Source organism: Liolophura sinensis, chromosome 9, assembly GCF_032854445.1.
Source record: "Liolophura sinensis isolate JHLJ2023 chromosome 9, CUHK_Ljap_v2, whole genome shotgun sequence".
NCBI lineage: Eukaryota > Metazoa > Mollusca > Polyplacophora > Chitonida > Chitonidae > Liolophura > Liolophura sinensis.
This window is the reverse complement of record NC_088303.1, coordinates 27,354,763-27,375,102: the sequence shown is the minus strand read 5'-3', so window position 1 is coordinate 27,375,102 and position 20,340 is coordinate 27,354,763. Positions and strand designations below refer to the sequence as shown.

The window sequence follows — 20,340 nt, the reverse complement described above, 5'->3', positions numbered from 1 at the left end:
TGTACTGTTCTATCAGACACCGCAATTTTACTCAACATGATGCACACCCAGTCCCTATGCAGCCACGGGTTAAGCAACATTAGACATATTATGACGCAGTGCGGCAAAAATTCTGGACACTCCTTTCACATTTACTCATATACGAGAACTATACCACTTGTAAAAATTAAGAAACTGAGGGTCAAGTCGTTTGAAGTTTTGGATGTGATAACGTTTGACGTTCACTGAAATCTTAAGCCGTCACACAGGATCTTGTTGGCATTCTATAAAGTGAGTTTTGTACATGCCATATGCGGGACCATTCAAGTAAGGATAATTACCAAAGTCAAAACTGACACTGTCTGTCTGTTGGTAAAGGTGGTATGACAGGAAACTTGGTGTCTTTGTACAGGCAAGATGTTCTATCAATCCCGCATAAACCTGTGTCTCACCCAATCTTAGTACTTTAAAGACTGGGTAAAAGCACACAACATAGCTTTGAAGGCGTGAAATATAGACTTATATAGGTTCATCACAAAAGTGCAAGTATATATCAGCGCACTTTTCCTGATGAAAAACAATGATAATCACAATGAACTGAGGAAAGGCGTAACCAGACATATGTTGTTGACACAAGACGACCAGTGGTCAGGACCTGCCGACTACCAGGTGGTCATGGCTTACTATGGAAGAGAAAAATGCTGATGTCATCAGCCTCTTAGAAACATGTTTATCATTTCCAGAAGTGTTACCATTTAGCAGTAAACATAGAAACATATCTGATGAAATGAAATGAACTCTTAATTTAGGTTTTGTGCCGTACTGGTATTGGCAAAACTGTCTCACCTAATTTAACCTTTTGAAGCATATTTTTGTTATGTTTTTACTGTATAAATTATTGTGTTTATCATACCAGACACATGATGTTATTTATTGCCGCAAACACGCACCATTGGTATTGGCCAGGTGGATAATACAGTACCATATGAACGGGCATACAAACATGTATATGTCGAAAAGTTACTGGATTTTCTGGCAAGTCAACTTGCCCTCAAAGCAATTGTTTCAAAAAGTTAGGTTCCAGCACTGCCATTCTAACTGAAAGTGTGTCCTATTCAGTGCACTATGCACTAACCATAATCCGGATTCTTGTGAACCGTCTTAATGCGGAGATACTCTCTGAAGTTGCTCACTTCTCGGCGCTCGTCTGCCGTGTTGCTCCTCTTGGTGACTTTTCAGTAATCTGTGTAAGGCGTCAAACCCCGGTTATCTCCCTTACTCTTGGAAAACTTCTCTGCCGTCGCCCAGCGCAGTTTTTAAAACACAAGTTCATTTATGTGGGGACAGCTTAAAAGACTCATTCATGTGCATACAATGAACATTTTGACAGTCATTGCTAAAGAAGCTGGATACTGTTCTGTATTCCTTGAATGGATTTTTTTACAATTAGGATGGAAAGTTGCAAAGAAATGCGACTTGGTTCATAATCCAATTGATTGTAAGTTTAAAATTTGACTTGGGCCTTGATTGGAGATCGTAATTGCGTAATTGGGTAAGCAAGATGTCGGGCGAAGATAAGGCAGTGACAAACTTCAGGGAATATTTGCGTATCAAAACAGTCCAGCCGAATCCGGACTATGGTTAGTGAGGAGTGATACTTTCTTGGCCGCGTTTAATTTTATGCACAACACCTTTTGATACGTCCTAGTTGCGGTAAGTCGCACAGAGTGTTCAAATAATGAAGACGAATGAACCTTAGCAGTAGGCCTACTGACAGGCTGCAGTAGGCTTGTGTGTACTGGTGTGTCTAACCACACGGCTACGATTGGATGAATCGCACAGAGGATCGAGTCAGTGTGGACTGTATATTTACCATATATGATGATTGAATATCGTTCCATGGACTGAAATACCAATGTAGTGTGTCATTCAACTAAATTAAACACTGAGGGCTATTTTCAATAATTTCTGATATTTACCTGAAAAAACAAAACAAAACAAAGCAAAAAAAACAAACCTGATATGTTTAATTTAATTGAAGTACAATGTAATCCAGAGTGTTGTACAGTTGGATGCAATGACAGGCGATATCAAAGTCATTCTGCATCCTTGGGCTTGGGCTATAGGCTTACATCGGTTTTTAGAGCGTTGTGTTGTGTGCATGGAAAAACAAATGATATAAGTGTCTTTCCATGTGATAACTCATTGTCCTACTATAACAGAGTATTCATTACATATGGTAAATATTGTGTTGTCATTCGGATTATGGAATCCCATAGTATATGGTATCAGTTTTTGGAGAAGGTCTGCCAGCGACCTGTGGATGGTCGTGGGTTTCCCCAGGGCTCTGCCTGGTTTCCACCCACCGTTATGCTGGCTGCCGTCGTTTAAGTGGAATATTCTTGAGTACAGCATAAAACCCTAATCAAATAAACAAATAAATGTCACATTTTGACTGTCTGTTTCTCTGTCTGTATTGCATGGTGTCTGGGCTGCAGCTCCAGTTGTTTAGCATATGCATATCACCCTATCTGTTTATTGGGGGACAATACATTTGTAACAGTTTAAGGATCCCTCGATCTACAAGCTGACCCAAAGAGAAATTCCCACTAGCTGCTGCTGGTACAAGCGCGCAGTAGAAGCCAGCTCCTGTAACTTGTCTTGTAACTCCTTCTCGTCTATATGAAGACGATCAAAGCTGTGAACTCATTTGTTCTTCCTTTTATTACATCACAGTTATCGGTGTATGTGTGCTCATAAAACATATATGAAGAACACACACACTGCAATGTAACAGAAGAAAACTAAACGCTCTACTTTTTTTCGACCAACCTTCTGTGTAGCTTGTCATTGAGTCTCGCACTATCTGTGTATGTGTGCTCATAAAACAGATATGAAGTATACACGCACTGTAACCTCACAGAAGAAAACGATACGCCCTACTGTCATTTTGACCTTCTGTGTAGCTCGTCCTCGAGTCTCCTTTTAAGAACTACACTCATTTAAGAAGTTCGCAGGCCCAAAGCCCCACACTCTTGACAACCCTTTTGGTTATAGCACAAGTGTAATGATTGAATGATTTTAACTCACATCACCCTAGCCAAAGTCCAGAGTCCACTTCACAAATCTTCGTAAGTCGTATTTCTCATGACTTTTTTGTCATATAAAACATTGTCTAGGTTGTACCCCGGCTGTAAGACGACATCATTTAAGAGAAAAGTTATGAAAAATCAATTTACGAGGCTTTTTAAAGTGGCCGCAGAACTCTACTAAGTGACCTAATGGGAAATTTCCACTAGTTATGCAGCGCACGTTACCATAAGCACTGGGAAGCTGCTACCATTAAACTGCTCCCCACTTAAATCCTTCCCTTCACCCAAGACACACTTACGTTGACAAGCCCAGAACCAGACATTTAGAACCTGGTTGATTACAGCACCAGAGTAAGCGGGGAAGAATATACAATGTTGTCACAATAGCATTTGAGCTTAAATCACCTCACCTGAAATCCAGGGCCCAGTCTCACAAAGCGGTGTACGCCTTTTTTTGTACGATATTTTTGACGTCACTATTACTGTACCATTGTCCTATATGTGTGATTATTACACATGTATGTCTTTGTGAAACTGGGCCCAGCACTCTACAACAAAGCGAAATTTCCACTATAGCTACTGCTAGTATAAGCACTAGAAATATATCTCTGTAAAATATATGTCACACCCAATCACATTTGTCCACTCTGTGGTCATGGTAGCCAGATTGCCGATTTCCCATTTTCTGCTACAGTTTGTATATTTGTGACGTAGTGTACATAAATACAGAAGGTCATGCCTTTCAGCAGTTACCATGGTAATCAAACAGCCTCATTCCTTATATTAGATGATTAGATGTTGAGTTCACCTGAAATTTTGTCAACAATTCTCTACAACTTTTTCCTTTATATTGCAAATTAGCGGAAAAACTTTAGTAAAATAATGCAAGATACCATTTTCCACATTTTTGAAGCTTTATAAATCCATTTAAAGCTTAGAAAATAGTAGTTATTTTCAACTTCAAAGCTTTAAAAGTCATTAGCAAACACCATTCCTTAAAACTTACAAAAATCATTTCTGTTTTCAAAGGCGCTTCACACAAAATTCTGTTAAAGTGTTAGGCAGGTCCCAGAGTGCTTACAAAGTCTACAGGAAACTATTTTTTTCTTTTTGGCTTAGGTTAGTAAGGATTTTAAGAAAATTAGCATTGGGAGATAAATAATAATAATAGAATTAATTTAGTTTATCAAAATCCCAATAAAACTTAAGATTAGAATATGGTCTTTTGTTAAGGTCATTCAGGTTATGCATGGTTATCAAATTTTTAATAATGACCTTTCAGGAGATCTAGCCTCATTGTTTGCATCATTTACATGTATATCTCCCTGCAGACTGTATTTATGGTCATTGGTATGGCTGAAAATAATATCTTGTAAATTTAGATGGAGCATTGGCCTTTCTGACGAAGATGGCTGAAGAGCTGGACCTCTCTTACCAGATTATTCAGGTCAGAAACCCCACGTGTAAATAATTTTGGGTGAAAATGCATGTTGACTTTAATAAATCTGCCATGTATTTGTGGTGTAGATCCAGTCCCCATCCAGAGCTTCACAGAAATCGGCAGATGCCAGTTATATGTAACTTTGAATGGGAGATCTGTATTTCCCAAACTACATAACATCTACTTTACTAAGAAGGGGTTAAAATCGCTCATAATTTATTGGTTAAATATTCATGTACCAGTATTGTATCATGTTTCTTATTGCACAGCTCTATGTGTTCACTTTTCTTTACATCACTGCCACCACTAGCAGATTTTGTACAGAAATCTTGAACAATGCCAAGGTCACTGGAGTCAAAGTGGTGGGGCACATGTCAAGTCATGTCAGGAAACACAAAAACACTGTTTCAATCTTTGTAATAACATTTTATGTGCATGCCTTATTTTTATGTAAAGAATGCACATCATATTGTACCTTAAAAGAGACCCTTAAATCTCATGTGATCTACTGTATGGTGAGGTGTCATGTTGCTATACGGTGTCTTCATCATGGTAATGGTGTACATGTATATCTACTGTGACTCACAGTGACTCACTGATTAGGTATGAGCTGGAGTGCCAGTTATCTGGATGACTGGAGTGTGAGCTTATTGTTATGAAGGGTACCACTGTCAGATTTCAGAAGTTGACTAGTTGTAAATTCGTCTCAAGCAAACAAACAATGTGCTGTAGATATATTAATATTATTTTGACACATTCAATTCAAAATGAAATGGAACTGCATCATAGTAATATTTCTGATGGATTATTTATTTCAGCCGAGTTCAGGTCGACGTGTATTTGTACTCAGCTGGCCAGGAGAGTGCCCGTCCCTGCCCAGTCTCCTACTCAACTCTCACACAGATGTCGTGCCTGTCTTTATGGTAAGATAACGAGTATGAGAGCAGAAATTGGATTTCTAAAATCCATAGCAAGCCATTTACAATATTTTTCACACCATGGCCAGTATTGACCCAGGGTATTACAGTATTTTAGTGCATTTTCTCATTAACACTACCCCTAAAGACTTCATCCCAAGTTCACCAAACATAATCACACCTACACTTTGTCGTGAGAAAGAACCCTGTTGGTTTTCAGTGACCTTGACCTATTTCTTCAAGGTCATTAGAATCATTTAAGTTAAATTTTATGAAAGGCTTTTGGACACTGTATCTGAAATTTGAAGTTAATTACATTGATCTCCTAAGTTATATGGTAGTGCTTTATTAGAAGGACTGTGATTATTGTTTGCTTGAGGAAGACTTGGAACCATTGTTGTTTTGTTTTCCAGGAACACTGGAAAGTAGATCCCTTCAGTGCAGATAAGATGGATAATGGAGATATCTATGCCCGTGGATCGCAGGTAAGGCGATTTTTTCACTGCAAAAAATAATGGTTTCAGGAACAATGTGACATGTCATGATGTGGGGGATTATTACCACTACCATGCAATCATAAATCATTTATGATAAAACTTTTTAAAGAATGTTTGAAGGCTTTATAGTGGACTTCCTCTTAAGGGGGGGGGGAAACAACTTTTATCATAAATATTTCAGTGAGGACATATAAAAAACAATTTTCAGCATTAATTTGTCAGTGAAGATATGTAAAAATCAAGTTGATAATAATTCTTACCTGCTAAACCGTTGCACAAAATCAGCACTCACACTGGTTTCTGTTCTCATTAGAACACATGATCTGGTAAATGCTTTTCATTACCAGTACCCCTTAATAGTTTGTTTAATTGCAAATGTGCATACACTCTTCGGTTCTTTGGTTCAAATTTGAAGCATTATAGATTTTGACATCCATATCTTAAACAGGTTTATGGAATACAAGTTATTCATTCTGAATTTTGTAGCTGTGGCTAACTGTAATTTTTTGATAAACTTTTAATGAGTCTGATGTACATGAGTAGATTACAAAATAAAAAGGATGTATATTTAAGGACAAAGAAGTCCCAAAGAACCCTTGGTTCTGCTATTTAAATTTGTTCATGTGATTGTGTTTTACACTGTACTCAGTAATATTTCACTTATACTATGGCGGCCAGCAATATGGTTGGAGGAAACCGGGCAGAGTCGGAGGGAAGCTCACAACCATTCACAGGTTTATGGCACTTCCCACGTACGGCTAGAGAGGAAGCCAGCATAAGCTTGACTAGAACTCACCGTGACCGCATTGGTGAGAGGCTCCTGGGTCATTGCACCATGCTGGGGTGCTAACCCCGTCAGCCACGGATGACCTTTGTACTTAGTAACCCACTACATGTACATGTGTATGCACATAGTAAAATGTGGTGACAGTGAAAGGCCTTCTATCCTGCAGTGTCATGACAATATGATAATACACATATCCTGTATGTGTCAAGTATACGGCATCATGTGCCTTACATGAGAAGGTCTCCTAGCAACCTACGGATGGTCGTGGGTTTTCCCCACGATCTGCTCGGTTTCTTCCCACTATAATGCTGGCCGCCATCATATAAGTGATATATTTTTGAGTACAGCATAAAACAGCAATCAAACAAATAAATAAATAAATATAATCGTGTGCTGTTTATTCCTCTGCAGGATATGAAGTGTGTAGGAATACAGTGAGTATTATTCACAGCAGGTTTGCTTTGATTCTTGACTTGTTTTTGTGGAACAACAACATGTAGGGGTGCAAATCTCATAGCCTAAAAAATTTAATCACCGTAATTCAAGAATGTGAAATTAATGTATACAATTAAGTACTTGATTATATTATTTGATTGATGATTTTGGACCAAACACAAGAATGGTTTTTGGTACATGTCAGAATAATTTGTGGTGAAAAAAAAAGACTGATCAAAATCAGAACACCCGTCCAGATAGCCCACAAAGCCCTGCATATTCAACCTCATTGGTATGAGACAATATCAGAACACCTGTCCAGATAGCCCACAAAGCCCTGCATATTCAACCTCATTGGTGTGAGACGTGATCAGAACACCTGTCCAGATACCCCACAAACCTCTGCATATTCAACCTCATTGGTATGAGACATGATCAGAACACCTGTCCAGATACCCCACAAAGCCGTGCATATTCAACCTCATTGGTATGAAACATGATCAGAACACCTCTCCAGATAGCCCACAAAGCCCTGCATATTCAACCTCATTGGTATGAGACAATATCAGAACACCTGTCCAGATAGCCCACAAAGCCCTGCATATTCAACCTCATTGGTGTGAGACGTGATCAGGAGACCTGTCCAGATACCCCACAAACCTCTGCATATTCAACCTCATTGGTATGAGACATGATCAGAACACCTGTCCAGATACCCCACAAAGCCGTGCATATTCAACCTCATTGGTATGAAACATGATCAGAACACCTCTCCAGATAGCCCACAAAGCCCTGCATATTCAACCTCATTGGTATGAGACAATATCAGAACACCTGTCCAAATAGCCCACAAAGCCCTGCATATTCAACCTCATTGGTATGAGACATGATCAGAACACCTGTCCAGATAGCCCACAAAGCCCTGCATATTCAACCTCATTGGTATGAGACATGATCAGAATCTACATCTTATTGATACTAAAATTTTAATTAAATATTTCTAACCTTCTTGTTCTTAGATGCAAAGCATTTTTTAATAGATATTTAGATGTTCCTGTATCATTTTAGTGTTGGTTGTATCAAGGTGAAAGTATTTTTTTTTATGAATAAATACAAAAGATAAATGGTTGAAACTAGCTGCTAACCCCGATATCAAAGGCCTGTCCTAGGGCATTCTAACTTCAATTGGGTTACAAGTGAGCCTTGACCCTTAACGTTCTTGAAATTTAAGGTTGAATTCTCATTAAAAGCTCTTAAAATTTATTTTTAGCTACTGATAGGAACCCTGTGAAAGTTGTTTCCAGCAAATGATTTGTCATGTATGTTTCAATGGAAAATAAACACTTCATCAGAAAAGGATATTGAACGTATAAGTCAATAAAAACGTCTTTGTTACTTATACTTTGTTATGGTTCCCAGAATTGAATGCTCGTGTGTGTGTCAACAGGTTGGGTGTATAAGACAGTAAAAGCTTCTTTGTTACTTATACTTTGTTATGGTTCTGGATGAAGTGGAAGAGGTATGATACAAATTACAGTGTTCCCAGAACTGAATGGTTGTGTGTGTGTGTCAACAGGTATATTGAGGCTATCCGGAGATTGAAGAATTCTGGAAAGAGATTGCTGAGAACCATTCACTTGTCTTTTGTACCAGGTTTGTACATTCAGCGGTTCTATATCCTCACTGTGGTAGAAGTCATCACATATACCGGTATTTATGCGACCTTTTAAAAATAAAGATTAAGATCTGAGGTTTCACTTAGTTTTCTGAGCAGATTGATGTAAAAATTCTGCGTGTTAAATTACACTCTGACAGCCACCGGGTTGAATTTAAGGCACTTTGCTAAGCCATGCTAAGGGTACATCAGGTGGTAGTAACATTGAACAACTGTGAACTGCCTCTACATGTACATGTGCTAAAACATGGTTCATGAAGCATTCTTGTTTCTCTTTAATATACTACATGTATTTCAAGGCTATGTACATTGCAAGAGTCAGAATGTTGTCATTCACTCGTTTTTAAAAGCTCAGTATGAAATTATGTTTATTAATATACTTTGGACTTTCCCACTGCATGCAGTGTTGAATATGAACGCGTCTAAGATCAGAGACACATGGTGTGGAACATACTCGTGTCACAACTCATAACACAACTCATGTCACAACCATGAGCCGTGGATGACATCATTTTAAAGTATAAGTTGTGGGTCTTTACAGATGTTCATCCCATTTGATGACATAGTTCAGACATATTTATATATGCATATTTCGTTGTTTAACATCAGTAAGAATTGCATTTGATTTTTTTTTTACTGTAAATTACAGAAATCTTTTTCCATCGGTTAATCCAAAAATGAACTACAGGATATTTCTAAGCAGATATTATTTTGAATCTTGCATGATTGTCCGTTTACATCATATCATTATCACAACAGTTTACTTATATGCACATGGTATATACTCAACAGATGAGGAGATTGGAGGTTACACAGGTATGCCTGTCTTCGTCAAGGATGAACGTTTTAAACAGCTCAATGTCGGATTTGTTTTAGATGAAGGTGAACATACTTGGAAATATCTGTGTGATAATTAACCTTTACATGTGTGGCCAAAGGCGCTAGCATGCCAGCACGGTGCAATGACAAAGGAGCCTATCACCAGTGTGGTCACTTTCCAGGCATATGTTGGACGGTCTGCTTAGCCCAGTTTCCTCTCACCATAATGCTGGGCGCTGTGGTATAAGTGAAATATTCTTGAGTGCAGCGTAAAACACCAATCAAGTACATAAATGAAAAAAAAAATACTTGTGTGTTTGTAGAAGAAGTTTTGGTGTAAAAAGGTCAAAATCTGTACAAGTAAGGAAACTGGTCTTTGCTGCCATGTGCGATCAGGTTGAGAAAATTGCACTTCTCCTGATGCATTGTGGACAATTATAACAGTGAGAATCAAGCAAAATGTGTCATTTTAAAAATGCTAAACTTTAGGTGAAATACAGTACATGTATTAAAATTTGACAAGTATGATTACTCCGTCTTTGGTCTTGTACTTGTATATGTTCTAGACTTTTATCAGTTTCCTTTCAAAATCACTCTTAGATTTGGACGATGTTATTGGAACTACCCCTCTTTAATTGGCTCTATAAGTTGGATGAAAGCATAATGTGTCACCTGAAAAAAAAAGCTAAACTTTAGCTGAAAAACAGTATGTTGACAGTTTTCTATCTACATGTATTAGGCACTGGTGTGCTTTGTGTTTCAGGCCTGGCAAGTCCCACTGACAGCTACACTGTATTTTATGGAGAGCGATCATCTTTGTGTAGGTAATAAAAGATCAGCAGAACTAGTATGTGTGCCTGGTAATTTTAACCTCTCTCTGTAATTATGTAATTTATCCTCACATATCCTGTGGGTACTTACAAAACTGCTTCATTTATTTATTTATTTGATTGATTGGAGCTTTGCACCCTTTCACTCAAGAATATTTCACTGATATGATTTTGGTCAGCACTTATGGTGGGAGGAAAATTGGGCAGAGCCTGGGTAAACCCATGACCATCCTCAAGGTGCTGGCAGACCTTCACTAATGACTGAAGAGAAATCCAGGATGAACTGGATTTGAACTCACAGTGGTTGCATTGGTGAGAGGCTGTCGGGTCATCGTGCTGCATTAGCACTGCTAACCACTAGGCCACTAAACTACTTCTCATACAAGACTTACAGTGCAACAGTGAGCCATTCCTTTTGTTTTGTTGCAGTGTTTTTGACTTGTCAACAGACCTCTATTTGTACAACATGCATATCTTGCAAATCCGATTGTACAGTTGTGCGGCACATGCAGCTAATCATTGGGCAGGGTAGTGTCTCAAAAACACACAGTATAATAATTAAACAGGTATAGCGTCTTCATTGCCGTTCTTTTCTTTTTGGGATGCCCTAACTGTGTGGGTTTCATTTCTCACAACATGATGACATTTTAATGTACATGTACATTTTGCCAGCTTCAGGGTAACACTTCAGACAGTCTAGTCTCTTCCTCCCATAATTCAAATACATGGTAATTCTAGGGTATGATGTTACACATCAAACAAACAAATAAATAAATAAATGTTAAAAATTTTCTGTGTCCATAAAACATTGTATATTAGGAGAAAAATTCTTGAGCATTAATCAACAATCCTCTAGAAATGCATATAAATAAAATTGATATCAGGTAACATTTGGAATAGTTAAATGCCTTGGTTAAGTACTTTTTTATGCAAGGTGGCCACGCATGTTTCATATTGACCAGAATCACTAAGATTCTGCAACCTCTAATGACATTCATGATGTGTGTTTTCTGATTTGGAATTCATATCAGTTTGATACAGTAATAGTTGTTGGTATGGTATCTTGCTTATAGTATAGAGGTTGCCATGATCACGTGTGACTGTTGCCTGTGTTACAGGGTTGCGGGTGAAGTGTCCGGGAAAACCAGGCCATGGTTCAAGATTTATCCAGGACACAGCTGCAGAGAAAATGGTGAGCAGCACAGTCAGTTTGATAACCTCTTGAACATTTAAGAGAGATCAAAATAATATTTTCTGATTTACTGGCTATGTGTATGTATGTAAATAAGGAAAAAAAACGCTTTACATAATCAGTGCATGTTCAAAATGTGCATGATGGTCCAACTTTCATTTGCCAGTACTAGATTGTATTCATACGTATTTTGTTTTTTTGATTGGTGTACTTAATAATTTCTCACTTTACCGTGGCACAGTACAGTACCTGACAAATCTCCTGACTGATTTACGCATATCCTAAATGGTCAACTGTGTGTAATATGATATTTTATTATTAAACATGAAATTTCAGGATTTTCTGCACTGATTAAAGTGATATCTCACTGCCTTAGTTAGACATCACTTATGTTATTACACACCCAAACACCGTTTAGGTTTATGACATTCCATGTCAAGCTCAGCGGAATGACGTCATAATGACAAGTTCCGTCAGCTTTAACATTCCTATGTCACACAACAAGACGTCATGTGCGATGTCACGCTGTATGTTGTCAAAGATGGCCTACAGCTGAAAACCTTGCCGAAACTTGTTCAAATACACAGAATCGTGATATTGCCAAAATATAAATAATAAATAGAATATTGCACAGGGAATGTTGTAGATCATAAACACTTTTCTTGTGAAAGGTGGAAATAATAATGTCTCATGGGTAACATTTTCATGATTTATGATATTCAGCCTCCACTGTGCAATATTGTCTGTGCCTCGGCTAATTATATGCGGGTGAAATGCGCCACACTAAGCAAAATGTACATGGCCGTGAACGCTACAAAGGGACAAAACTCTGCATTTATCTCATAACTCTCTTAATAATGAAGAATTTATTAATAAGTTGAGATCCTGATTGTTATCCAGGTCACACCTGTGAACAAAGTGTCATCCAGATCTGTGTGCAGCTGTTTTGTAATGTGACTGACTGACAAATGAGTGATTGAACTTTTACATGTACATGTCATTTTTTAATCTCCTTTTTTTGAAAAAATAGATAATGTAACTTGGTGTTCAGAAATATTGAAAACATTTAGCCTTTGACATTTCACATGAGATTTAATTCTTTTTTCTTTTTACAGCATAAAGTCATTACTAGATTGCTTGAACTGCGAGCGAAAGAAGAGAACAAGTAATTGACTTTGGTTGAAAATGTTGTTAGAAAATGGTAGAGAAATGTTTAGAATGTGCTGTTACCATTCATTTTAACGTCATGTAAAAAGTGATGGGGTTAGCCTCAATGCTTATTACATTCTTTAAAATTAAATGGTTTAAAATAAGCGCACAGCATAAAAAAAATTGAATGTGTTGAAAAAGAACTTATGCAGAGGTACCCATCAACCTGCAACAAATGGTCTAATGTCTTGTATAATTGTCACAGTTAGGGAGGAGATGGCTGGCAATGACCCAGGACTCACCAATGTGGTTGCAGCTCATGCTGGCTTCCTCTCTGGTGGCACCTGGGAGGGTCTGCCAGCAACCTGCGGATGAATGGAGTTTGGTCAGGGCTCTGCCCAGTTTCCTTCCACCATAATGCTGGCAGCTGTCGAATAAGTGAAATATTGTTGAGTATGCTGTAAAACACCAGTGAAATAAATAAATAAATTAACTGTCACACTACTCAAGGTTGTAAAGCTTTTTTTTTTCAGTGAAACATGGATGAACTTTTGATCTATCAGTTTAACATGGTTTATTTTCAGATTTATGGATTGTGATAGCTGTCTGAAATTAGGAGATGTTACCACCGTGAACTTAACCAAGTTAGAGGTAAAGTCAATCTTTCAGAGTTATGTCTTGACCTTAGTGACCGCGCAATATTCTCATCTCAGACTGTGAAAGCACTAGCTCCACTGTCACGTGAGGAACAGTGAAGGCGCTTGTTAGAATCTAGTTCTCGCTGTTTTGACTGTGGCTTTAAGCGAGGATGTTAGTCCGTTACCCAGGGGCCTATCACCATTGTGCTCGCTGTGAGTTCAAGTCCAACTCATACTGACTTAATTCCTCTCTGGTTGCACATAGAAAGGTCTGGCAGGAACTTGCAGATGGTAGACCCTTGATTTCCCCTCCCTCAATAATGCTGGCTGTTGTCATATACGTCAAATATTTTTGAGTATGATGTAAAACACCAACCAAATAAACAAATAAATAATTGTCCGGTACCTGACAAAGGATACAGGTTTTATAAGTAACCTCCACAAAAAAAAAAACTTGACTGCCATCATATAAAGTGAAAAATTCTTGAATTCAGTGTTAAATACCAATTAATCAGTCTGCTATAATCTCTTGATAAATTTTGAGTTTGGAGTAAAACTCTGATTCAATATTAACTGAATAACTAATACATGTAGTTGTAAAGTTTGGACTGAACCCCTACAGTGTACAAGTAAGCGAAGTATGTGTTATCACTTTCAAGGTAGAAATAAGTTCTGATATGATTGCTCCTGGAAAGTTTACTTCTGCCCAATGAAGTTGTGGAATTGATATCTCCTGGTGGAACCAACATTACATCATAGAAACTTATGCAAGACTGAAATTACAGCAATGATAATGTTTTGTGTCAGCAATGTAGTAAATGTATATATAGATATATATATATATATATATATATATATATATATATATATATATATATATATATAGGTACGTGTATCTGTGTTGTATGTTGTAGGGTGGTGTGCAAGTCAATATGGTACCCAATGAGTTTGTTGCCTGTAAGTTCATAAAGAATTACAAGTTAGGATTCTGTGATAGAAATACCAGAAATTAGAAGCCAGCTCCTGTTATTTTATTGTTTGATCTGCAACGTTAACTTTTCCCAATAGATTCTACAAGTACCATTTTAGGTCAGTTATTTCCCCTGTACTTTGAACCTAAATGTATAAGTTAAAAATGAAAAGAATAATCAAATAGATAAATCCACAGTGCTTTTTGGCTTGCCATAGGAGCATCAAATAGTAATGGAAAGTGTCACACGTGAATGCTGGTGGGTGTAGAAGAAGTTTTGTTTCAACAGTCGTTTGGGTTACATATGTTCTTGAGTGCAGCGTAAAACATCAGGGAAATAAATAAATCTTTTGTGTTACAAATTCAAGCTGTATCGATTTTCTTGCACACGGAGGACGTCTATGAAGCAGGTGGTTAGTGTGCTTGCATTGGATCGTTGCCCAGGAGTCTCTCATTAATGCAGTAGCTGTGAGTTTAAGTCCAACTCAACTCATTTTCCTCGTGATGAAATTTTCTTTTTGTACGGTGCACAACACCATTCAAATGAATAAATAAAGTAAGTCGATGAAGCAGTATACGGAGAGACTACATATGCATGTAATATTATTTATGGCTTTTTACTTGGATTTTCTTGTTGTTTTCAGACTTTGACATCCGTTTAAACCCCAGAGAAGATTTAGTGGCTTTTGAGGAGCAGCTGAAGAGTTGGTTTGCAGAAGCTGGTAAAGATGTGACCTACGAAATCCTTGAGGTGAGTGACTGTAGGGGACAGAAAAAGAGTTGGTTTGCAGAAGCTGGTAAAGATGTGACCTACGAATTCCTCCAGGTGAGTGACTGTAGGGGACAGATAAAGAGTTGGTTTGCAGAGGGTGATAAAGATGTGACATAAAAATTCCTCCAGGTGAGTGCCTGTAGGGGTCAGGTAAGTTAAGACTTGATTTGCAGAGAGTGGTAAAAGTGTGCCTTACAAAGTCCCATGCAATCTACAATTTTGATTGTTTGTATTTTTTTTCTGTGCAATAAATTTCTTACGCTTTAATTTCAGAAAGGATATTGTCATCAACTAACTTCTACAGACAAATCTGACCCCTGGTGGAATGCATTTAGCTCAACACTAGAAAACATGTGAGTGCCCTTCTAGAGTTGTCTGCCCTTCATTGTAAAACCATTTCTTATTTTGAGAGAAGTGCATGTAAAGTGGAGCTAAAACATTTATCAGGATAAGCACCTAAATGTTATTCTCTAGAGTAGATTCACTGTAAATAAGGAGTCACACAGATATTTTGACTAGAAGCCTTCTACACGTACATGCACGAGCTGTGATCTGAAGCAAACGTAACTGTTGTTTGTTCCAGGAACCAGGCTTATGAGACAGAGATATTTCCTGCAGGCACAGACAGCAGATTTCTTAGGGAGGTAGGTGGTGCATGGTGGTGTTTTTCCTTTCCTTTTTTTTTTCATACCCCAGGAACCCCTCACCAATGCAGTCTCTGTGAGTTCAAGTCCAGCTCTTCCTGGCTTCCTCTCTGGCCGAAAGTGGGAAGGTCTTGCAGCAATCTGTGGATAATCGTGGGTTTTCCCCAGGCTCTGCCCGGTTTCCTTCGACCTTGATGCTGGTCGGGTAGAAGTGAAATATTCTTGAATACGGCGTAAAACACCAATCAAATAAATAAGTAAATTTTATACCCTTCCAATATCTTGCGGAGATATCTTAACATACATGTAGAAGCCATCCGTCCTCATATTTGTCTTTTCAGCCATCTGCTTTTCTGTACTCCTGTGTTCTGTTCTTGTACCCAAAACGGCTTTGCATCTAAATATAAATTACAAAAACTTAGCCAAGAAATTCAGTTTTCTATCTCACATTTTCTTGGGTGTCCGTATGCATATACATTGGTGCACATGTACTTCTATCAGGAAACAGGGGTACCACATACATGTAGTGTATTTTGCCAAGCTTTTGCCTGTTCATTTATTGTCTGAAGGCATTACCAGAAAGTTCCGACTAGTTTATGCCAGCTGATTCAGGTGAACCAGCAGTAGTTGCATTTGAGCTCTCAACCTTATTGATCAAGGACTTGTCATGTCGAGTTATTTATTTATTTGATTGGTGTTTTACACTGTACTCAGGTAAACCCCAAGGATACATGTTACGCTGTACTAACAAATATTTCACTTATATGACTGAGACCGTCTTTATGGTGGGAGGAAACAGGGCACCATCTGCAGCTACATGTAATTGTTGGCAGACATTCCCACATATGGTCGAAGGAGAAGCTTGAATTCACAGCAACCACATTGGTAGGAGGCTCGTGGGTTATTGAGCCAATGGCATGGTAACCACCTGCTCCTTGTTTCGAAAATGACTGGTGTTTTAGAGCTCTGAGATGGATAGGTCCTTTCAGTATCAGCATCAAAATATGTAAAGTTTAAAGGAGAAGAAAACTTAGAAAATATCAAACAAATACCATTGAAAAGAGTATACATTTTCTCGCAGGTGCATACCATAAAAAAAAAAAAAAATTGTACCGCAAGTTGATCAATTATAAATAAAATCAACACCAAAATCGGCTGTGGGCAACTCCATTTTGCTTAAGAACTAGTCCTGAAATCTTCTGTGTTAGGAGGAAAATTGCCGTCGGAACTGCCAAAGTGCATTTCATACATTTCCGGTAGAACTCTTCTTCCCAGAATGTAGTGAACAGTGCAGTTTGTTTTCCGCTTGACGATTGGGACTCCGGAATGTTGGACGTAGGTTCCGAGTTTACACGAACAAGCTGGTAGTTTTAATGACTCTCATTGGCTGAGAGGCAACAGAAGATGGAGGACGCGTTGGACTCAGCGATTGATGCCAGCTTTGCCGTTTTGAGGCTTTACGTATATGGCGAGGGAAAATCGAAAAATTATGCAGCAGACACCACCAGGTAGTAAAAAATGTGCTCCTTTCAGCCTATAGTGTCATAATTTTAAGCGCTCTACTCCTTTAAATGATGTATCATACCTACATATATTTTTCATTACTTATCTGTTTCAGATTGGCCTTCCAGCTATTGGCTTCTCTCCAATGAACAATACGCCCATTCTTCTGCACGATCATAATGAGTTTCTTAATGAGAAGGTTTTCCTGAAGGGAATTAAGGTGTATGAACAGCTGATTACTTCCCTTGGCAACGTGCCAAAGTTCTGATCACTGAGACCATTTCTGTGGGTTCGCGGCCTTTTCCATAGAAGGATGAAGGGACAGTGTGTTGTTCTGATTGATCAAGACCACTTTGCCATCATGGATAAGAAGATCATATCTTTAAGACCGTTGCACACCTAGACAGTTTTCTCGCAAGTAATTTTCGTACATGTATTCTGGTCAGACACAAGCTTGGTTGAACACTTCTGTGACAAATTCACTTCAAATTTTTAACAAGTGACTTAATTCTCCATGATCAAGCAATAATCATCATTTCATGTGACTGATTTTACATTCTAACGATTTTTCTTTGGTTTGGTAATGTTTCTGACAGGACTATTTTGTCGTGAGTAACAGGCAGCCCATTGTGATCAGTCCATATTTTTGATTTCGTCACATCACTGTCAAAAGCGTTTGAGACGATTTTGGTGCTCACAGAACTAGATGACTCCTCACCATTAGGGTTGAATTTCTTTTTCAGCGCCAAAATCATCCATGCGTGTGTCAGCCTTTTTCAGCTGAATTCAGATTTTACAATTTAAGTGTATTTGCTTTCTATTTTAATAGCTTTTTTTGATATTCTTCTCCTTGGTCTGAGGTAACACTTTCATAAATTTGTTGACAAAACCCAAAGTGATTTTTGCATGTACACAAATGTGTAAACCTTTTGCTCATTATTCAGCATTAGTAACAAGTATTTTTCTTTCTTTTCTCCTCTTTTTTTTTTTCCTCTTGCTTTTTGTGTTTTCACAACATGCCTGAGATAATGAATTGCATTTTACATATGACCAAGCTTTTGCACCATGAAGATATTTTACCAGATATTTATTATGAATTGATATCAGTGACTATGAATGTCCTGAGTAGTTTTTGACAGCGCATGTACCTGTGAACATTTTGTACAAAAGCATTATGATTATGGCAGAAAAGCTTAACATTCAATGGAAGAATCCTTCAGCAATCATCCTGCAAATAAATTGTAGGTGTTTGTGTAAGACCTAAAGACGAAACTCAAAAACGTTACATCATTCACATTGATGAATAGGTAATTCCGATTAAGGTTTTTGGGGCATGTACATTGCTACTTTTTAAGCATAAACAGAATAAAGACCTGAATTAATTGAGGTAAATTGACAGGTTGCTGGATTTAACTGGTAATACATGTGACTGTTTGTCAACGATTACGCTGTCTTCACTGCTCTGGGTTTACTCTCTATGTTGTAGTCTTCGGTGTTGTGCTTTTCACTTATATTCAGGACAGATTTTTTTTTTGCACTAGGACATTTTCCAAATTGAGTTGGGGTGTAGCCAAGACAAATTTACTGAGAAATATTCAGGATGTATTGTAACTAGCCCTGTAGCATAATGATGGCCAGGATGTATTTAATACAGCTAGAAATGTAGAATTTTGATGTACATGCACCCATCTTGAATTTCACCGTAAGCTGATGAAATCAACATTTGCAGAGACCATTAAAGCATGCTTAAATCCAGACTATAAAGATAGAAATGACATGGTGATCCAACTTTAGCAGAATGGACAGTGTAACCTCTTCCACCAGTATGTATATCTTTTCCAACCTTTCCCCAACTCCTTTAAACTGTCTTTGTGCCAATAATATATACATCATGTAGCTCAGAGTTATGTTATTGCAAATGCTGCGCATCAGGCATATTATGATGAGTGGAAGTTTTAATTATTAAATAAAATTTATAGTTTGTAATCTTGCAAATATTTATCTAGTCTTTGAAAAGTACATATAGCTGTTTTCTATGAAATATATCCTAGAATGATACATATATATAGAGAGAGAGGGCGAGATGTTTTGAAGAGAAGGTATGCAGCCCGTATGGGACTTATTACTGTCCTTTTGCTACCAAAGGTGGCTAAGAGGTTTACATTTATACACTTTATATGTCAGACAGTCACGAATCAGTTTGCCGGCATTTGTTTTTCAACTTAGTTCATCGTATAAAACTTGGTACATGTCTTCACCATGGCAAGTTACAGATCAGGTTCGAGTTAAGGACTTTTTTGTCCTCTTTTGACAAAAGTATGGCCGTTTTGGTGTTATCTTTGGACTTGGACAGTTTTCTGGACACTGTTGAAAAGTTTCACTTGTTGGATTGAAATTAGTACATAGCTTCGCCCTAATAAGGTACAGATCAAGTTTTGGGTCTTTTCACTCATTTTTAACAAAATGATTGCAGTGTTTATATTTTGTACTTTTACAGTTTTCCGGATGTTTTGCCAACAGGCTGTTTGATTTTTTTTAATTGAAACATAGTACATGTATATGTCTTTACCGAGACATGTCACAGACCGAGTTCATATTTTGGGCCGTTTTGTCAGTTTTCAACTAAATTATGGCTTTTTCTTCTGTTACAGACGGCTACCTATAGATATATGTTGTTCTGGTGGCGGACGTGTGTGACATTCATTATCTGAAATCATCTGATCGACAACATTTAATGTTCATCCAATGTTTATATGGTCATAGTGACTGAATATATGGCATTGAATAGTGATTAGATAGATGACTGAAGTCCCAAGTTGTATAATAGAAATGTGATATGTAACAATCTATTCATGAAATAGTTTGTTTTGTCTCCGAAAGGTATTTTGAATGAATAATAAAAACCAAAGTTTCTAATTATATGTCATTCACTTTTGTGTGGAATGTTGTATTTTTATTACGCTCAGATTTTAATCTGCCAACTTAAGAGACACTTTGAAG

General features: G+C 37.7%; 1 protein-coding gene across 2 annotated transcripts; it reads left to right on the top strand.

Annotated features, from left to right (window-relative positions):
• Positions 1-1,487: 1,487 nt before the first annotated feature.
• LOC135474751 (aminoacylase-1-like) lies at positions 1,488-20,243 on the top strand. 2 transcript variants are annotated; one of them, XM_064754333.1, is made up of 16 exons: positions 1,488-1,692; positions 4,454-4,518; positions 5,331-5,435; positions 5,843-5,914; positions 7,125-7,147; positions 8,725-8,801; positions 9,616-9,705; positions 10,406-10,462; positions 11,591-11,664; positions 12,780-12,829; positions 13,398-13,464; positions 14,366-14,408; positions 15,066-15,172; positions 15,467-15,546; positions 15,777-15,837; positions 17,456-20,243. In XM_064754333.1, exons 2-16 carry the CDS (start codon positions 4,480-4,482, stop codon positions 17,606-17,608), a joined length of 1,098 nt encoding a protein of 365 aa, XP_064610403.1. In that variant the 5' UTR covers positions 1,488-1,692; positions 4,454-4,479; the 3' UTR covers positions 17,609-20,243. The 2 variants fall into 2 exon arrangements, with proteins under 2 accessions (XP_064610403.1, XP_064610402.1); XM_064754332.1 differs by having other exon boundaries at positions 1,540-1,619.
• Positions 20,244-20,340: the final 97 nt, after the last annotated feature.

Excerpts from the sequence above, each read along its gene's own strand:
- LOC135474751 (XM_064754332.1), top strand. The coding sequence starts at position 1,541 with ATGTCGGGCGAAGATAAGGCAGTGACAAACTTCAGGGAATATTTGCGT. Across the intron at positions 5,436-5,842 it reads ATGTCGTGCCTGTCTTTATG|GAACACTGGAAAGTAGATCC; the intron begins GTAAGATAACGA and ends TTTGTTTTCCAG. Across the intron at positions 15,838-17,455 it reads ACAGCAGATTTCTTAGGGAG|ATTGGCCTTCCAGCTATTGG; the intron begins GTAGGTGGTGCA and ends TATCTGTTTCAG.